At 56.1% G+C, this 5,848-nt stretch overlaps 1 protein-coding gene across 1 annotated transcript in view; it reads right to left on the bottom strand.

The window, feature by feature from the left end:
• Window positions 1–2,619: 2,619 nt before the first annotated feature.
• LOC102250499 (leucine-rich repeat extensin-like protein 5) overlaps window positions 2,620–5,848 on the bottom strand; it is a 5,230-nt gene continuing 2,001 nt past the window's right edge. Inside the window, exons 3-5 of the mRNA XM_014536047.1 lie at window positions 5,267–5,288; window positions 2,818–3,016; window positions 2,620–2,743 (exon numbers count right to left, since the gene is read on the bottom strand). Of these exons, the coding sequence (XP_014391533.1) occupies window positions 2,620–2,743; window positions 2,818–3,016; window positions 5,267–5,288 (345 nt within the window). The remainder of the gene's footprint in view (window positions 2,744–2,817; window positions 3,017–5,266; window positions 5,289–5,848) is intronic.

Below are 5,848 nucleotides of genomic sequence, written 5' to 3'. Positions count from 1 at the left end.
AGGAACTTCTTCTTTTTTTAAATATGTTTTTATTGGTTTCAGAGAGGAAGGGAGAGGGAGAGGGAGAGAGAAACATCAGTGATGAGAGAGAATCACGGATCGGCCGCCTCCTGCACGCCCCACACTGGGGACGGAGCCCACAACCCGGGCCTGTGTCCTGACCAGGAATCGAACCCTGACCTCCCGGTTCAGACGCTCACCCACTGAGCCGCGCCGGCCGGGCCTCAGAGCCTTCTCACTGTAAGTCACGTCTGCACACGTCCCCCAGCGGCTGCTCCGGGACCTCCTCCGCTCCCTCGGGGGCCACTGCACCCCCCAACCCCCGGCTCCTCCTGCGGCTCTTCCCACCCCAGCACCCTGGTCTGCAGTCCGGCCCTCTGTGCCCCAGCCCCTGCCCACGGGGCCCCTCTCTCCATGGGGACCGCCAGGAGACCTGTTGGGAGCCCTCCAGCTGCTGGACCCCCTCGCCCTGCTGTGGCCTGAGGACCCCCTCAACGTGCTGTGGCCTGAGGACCCCCTTGCCCTGCAGTCCCTGTGGGACCCCCTCGCCCTGCAGTCCCTGTGGGACCCCCTGGCCCTGCAGTCCCTGTGGGACCCGCCCTGGGGCGCTGGGCGGCGGGCCAGGGGCTGTCCGATCAGTGGGCTGAGGTCCCCGAGCTGAGCTTCTCGTCTCTAAGCTGCGGATCCAGCGTTTCCCGCCCAACCTGCTCGTCAACCAGGTGCTGCCCGTCCGCTTCCTGCCAAGTGGCCTGCGGGTCCGGCTGACTGACCGCAGGTTTGCACACGACACACACCTGGAGTTTAACACGACACCTGCCCTAGCACGGCCCGTGCTCTCTGCCCGTCTCCTCTCCGACTTCAGCTGCAGATCTGATGGTCCTGTCACCTATGATGGCTCCCAAGTAACTTGAATGCACCCGTGGGAGCTGCGCTCACAGGAGGAGGAGGCCGCAGTGCGTCCCCGTGTCAGGCCCACGGGCAACAGGGACCCACACTCTGTCTCTGTCTCTCCTGTTCTCCTACTTGTCTCCCAGTCCACTCGCTCTAACGTTACAGAGTGGAAAAATGTAGCAAGTTTAAAGGAAGATGTCATGTGACAGCCACATATTTGCTTTGATATTGTTTGTTTACTGTCTTCAAAACTACTCGTAAATTATCTGGCCGGATATTTGTGTATCTTTTATTTATCATTTAAAAATTTTACTTTACAAAGTGAAATTGTCCACTGTCTTTTCAGTTTGGAAGAAACTATCTTATCTTTTATGTTCACTGCATCCACAATAACTTCATACGACAAAGTCCAGAATCCAGTCTTTAATACCACAGACAGGCTAACAACAGTGGGCTTTTGCTCTGCAGGGAGTTAGAAATGTCGTTATTTTTATATAAAATAATTGCATGCTGTAAGGAATGTTAAACTGAATACATTACGTAATTTCGGAAGAAAAAGTGCCCATAAAATATCCCCTAAGATATCTGAGCAGCCGAAGGGAGGGCACCTGGGGAGAAGCTCGATGTCGGGGGTTAGATCTGGCGAGGGTCCCAGTGACCCCCACTTATGCCGGGTCAGAACCGAGCCTCTCCGTGAAGCAGTCACCGCACCCTGATACCTACCAGCAGGCAGGCCCACACCGTCCACAGAGTCGTTCTACACGTTTAGTGGAGCCCCGACTGGCTCCTGTTTGTTAGTTGCTCAGTTCATGGCACTGAATTTGGGGGTCGGAGGGGCAACAACGACTCAGAACCATCACGGATCTTCTTGTTACAGATCCTAGCTCAACCCCCGGCCAGCCGATCGCCCGCATCGGCAGCCACGCCCGCGTGAGCCAGAGGCCCGCGTCAAGGACAGTCACCAAGGCTGCAGGTGACCTTGACTCTCACCCAAGGGCAACCCTACATCCTCCTTGGCTTTGCGTGCCTCCGCCTCCACCCCACTTGGTGGCTGAGATTTTCACATTTATTTATAAGGAACAATGGCTGGATTCACCTCTCGGGGTTGGGCTGGGCGCCCCCCTTTGCTGCGGCTTCATCGGGTGACTCTGAGACGCACAGTAGGAGCAGACCCCACACACTCACCCACGTGGAATCGGGGAGGAGACGAGCCGCGTCCCGCCCCTCCTTTGCTCGCTCTCTCCGGCGACATAATGTGATTTTCACCGTAAGCCAGAACCCTCCTACATAAGCACCTACGTCACTCACATGGAGCACAGACACAGCAGTAATGAAGGGAAACAGAAAAAAAACGTAAAAGAAAGATAACAATTCCTGACCTTTACTCGTGGTAAATAATAAAAACATAAAGCACATACGCACATACGTCGCAATGACGGAACTTTTTTTGTTTTATAAATAAATGGGAGATGGCGACATACATCGAGTCTGATGTGATCCGAGGACTGTCTGTACTTTGACTCGTACGGATGTTAGGACTTGATTTTGGGCAACATCAGTGTCTGCCTGTCAAACAGGAAGCGGGTGGTTTATGGATGATCTTGTGGTGGTGACAAGGAGGACGGTGGTGTACTGAGCGGACGGTGACCTCAATACTCGAAAGAACTGGGCCCTTTTACAAGGTGATCAGTAGAAGCCAGAGCCGCAGGCTGGGCTGTGACAGGGGGATCAGCAGCCGCTGGAGGCGAAGCCGTTGGGGTGGCAGAACCCAGACCCATAGCTCAGGGGAGGGAACCCACAGACCCCGTCACCCAGGGGCCTGAATCTAGGGGACCCACAGCCCAGAGAGCAGCTGCCGGGCCCACAGCACAGAGCCCCAGGTTGGGTCCTGGACCGCAGGGTGAGGGGGTCCTGGGGCCACAGTGGGGTGTCCGGCAGCTGGGGGGCTCCCAGCAGGTCTCCTGGAAGCCCCTGTGGAGAGAGGGGCCCTGTGGGCAGGGGCTGGGGGCACAGAGGGCAGGGCTGTAGACAAGGTTGCTGGGGTGGGAGCCACAGGAGGAGACTGGGGTGCTGGGGGCCCCCGAGGGAGCGGGAGGAGAGGGTCCCGGAGCAGCCGCTGTGGGACCTGGTGGCAGAGACGGGGTGCAGCTGAGGGTCTGAGTGTGGGTGTCGCTCTGGACAGTGGTGTTTCTCCTCTGGCCACGGGTGCGGCCCATGAGGGGGGTGTCTCTGGCCCATGATGGGGTGCAGCATCGGATTGCTGGGTGCACGTGTGGGACTCAATGCTCTTCCTGGGATCGCAGTCACACTGGGGCCGTTGGCAGGCGTTGCGTTTATGGTGGATGGTTCTGTGTGACCCCAAAGCCCAGGACCTGCTGTGGCTGTGGACACGAATGCATGTCCATGTGGCCAGGCCCGCGTCCCAGCCGGGAACCTCGGGGCTCCTGAGTCGCTCCCCAGGGGCCCGCGACTGGCTGGCTGGTGGGTGATCTGTTCCGAGGGGAGTGGGGGGTGACATCGCTTTCCTTCCGGTTCAATAGTTCAGAGGCTTGATTCTCAGCGGCTGGGAGCCTTCCTGGGAGGGTCCGTCTCATCTCAGGTGTCCTCACTCTCCCCGGTGACCTGGTCTCCCCCTCACGCCCCGCCGTTAGGGCAGCAATGAGAGCGAGGACACCAGGCAGGTGGGTCTTACGGACACGATGCTGTGGACATGGCTCCTCCCACATTTTTTCTGTTTTCAGACAGACCTCTTTATAGTCACCTGGATGTTGGGCCAAGGGCACAGCTTCAGTTTCGCAGAATGAAGGCGCCGTGGAGATTTAACGTACAGTGTGTGGCTGTAGTTAAAGGTGCTACCATGTTGCAGACTTGAGATTTGCTGAGAGAGTGATGGTGCGTGTTCCCACCACATCCACACACACAAACCATAACCGTGAGAAATGAAGGTGCGTGAATTAGTTTGATTTCGGTCAGATTTTCACAATCCATACCTACATCAAAACATGGTGCACCTTAAGCATTCACAGCGTTTACTTGTCACTTAAACTTAAAATAAAAGAGTCTTGCCCTGGACAGTGTTGCTCAGTGGGTTGGGCTTTGTCCCAGGCACCAGGGGTTGTCTGTTCGATTCCTGGTCGGGGCACATGCCCAGGTTGTGGGCTCCATCCCCAGCAGGGGGCGTGCAGGAGGCAACCGATTGCTGTTTCTCTCTCACATTGATGTTTCTCTCTCTCCCTCTCCCTTCCTCTCGCTCAGAAAATCAATCTATATATATAAAAGCCCAAGCAACTGTTCAACCGTTCAACCAGTAGCTATGACGTGCACTGACCACCAGGGGGTAGATGCTGAACGCACAGGCATGGAAACATGAAACAGACTGATGAACCTCAGAGGGAAGGGGGGAGGGGGTGGGTGGGAAGAGATTAACCAAAGATCTTCTATGCACACCAGAGGCTCAGTGCACGGATTCGTGCACCAGTGGGGTCCCTCGGCCTGGCCTGCGCTCTCTCTCAATCCGGGACCCCTCGGGGGATGTCGGACTGCCGGTTTCGACAGGGGGACCCCACTGGTGCACCAATCCATGCACTGGGCCTCTAGTAAAACTATAAAAAACTAAAAGATTCTTGAAGATAAAGCGTAAGGGTTCAGTGGGGAGATGCATGTATGAGACACACCCAGGGCATTCAGTGGCTGTGTCTCCGTGGCTTCCGGCTCCTGTCCACGGACCCGGCTCCGGGAAGCTGTCTTCCTTCCCTTCGTCTCCAAACGTAACAACTTCATCTGCATCGAGTTAACACAAATGTCCGAAGGATGTGTAACCCTGCCCCCTGCCCCCAGCCCGGAACTGAATTAAGCCAGATACACTGTTTGTTCTGTATCACAAACCTCCCCCATCCTATTTTGTACCTGGGCCATTGACCAACAGTAAAAATGGACACATTCTCGCAAAAATGTCCCCTCTGGCCGTGCGCCCGGCGGTGATGGCCGTTTTGATCGCTCGGCGCTTGTCTTCCTTCCCTTCGTCTCCAAACGTAACAACTTCAACTGCATCGAGTTAACACAAATGTCCAAAGGATGTGTAACCCTGCCCCCTGCCCCCTCCCCCCAGCCCGAAACTGAATTAAGCCCGGTACATTGTTTGTTCTGTATCACAAACCTCCCCCATTCTATTTTGTACCTGGGCCATTTACCAACACGTAAAAATGGACACATTCTCGCAAAAACGTCCCCTCTGGCTGTGCGCCCGGCGGTGACGGCCGTTTTGATCGCTCGGCGCGTCACTGGGCCGTGAACAAATTGGCTTTGATGTTTGAGCTGTTTTTCCAGCAGAATCGCGTCCATCCTTGCAGCCACCCACTGCTCTTCTCCAAATTACCCGTGACCTTGTCACCGACACGCTGGGGGGCAAAAGCCAAATTCCGGTCAAAGATTCTCCTTAATCACGTTGAATTAATCACCAGCCGAAAAACACGCGCTTTATCCCGCCAGCGTGGTGAGAGGACTTGGAGTTCTGCCTTTAAAGAACACTTTATTGGGCCACGTTACCCGGCTGGTCTCCCCCGTGTGCCGCACGCAGGAATTACACCACAGCCCATCGCTGCGCCATAGGCTCCTGGCATTTTCCCCGGGGACCCTTCTACTAAGCTTCATGAGGTGGAGACACAGTGAAGGTTTCTCAACAAACTTATCAGCGAGGCGTCCACGTGTGTTTTCCTATAAACTGTCCAGAAGCAACGGCTGAGCCCACGGACACAGTGACTGCCTCAGCCCTGTCCCTCGCTCCAGCACGTCTGCACACACTTGCCCGTGTCCCTTTTTCCTATAAACTGTCCAGAAGCAACGGCTGAGCCCATGGACGCAGTGGCTGCCTCGGCCCTGCCCCTCGCTCCAGCACATCTGCACACACTTGCCCGTGTCTCTCTGCCCCGGCCGCCAGGGAATTCAGTGGCTGAGACCC

The sequence above is a fragment of the Myotis brandtii genome, unplaced genomic scaffold, assembly GCF_000412655.1.
Source record: "Myotis brandtii unplaced genomic scaffold, ASM41265v1 scaffold1557, whole genome shotgun sequence".
Lineage (NCBI taxonomy): Eukaryota > Metazoa > Chordata > Mammalia > Chiroptera > Vespertilionidae > Myotis > Myotis brandtii.
The sequence above is the reverse complement of the archived record's forward strand: the minus strand, read 5'-3'. Positions and strand labels throughout refer to the sequence as shown.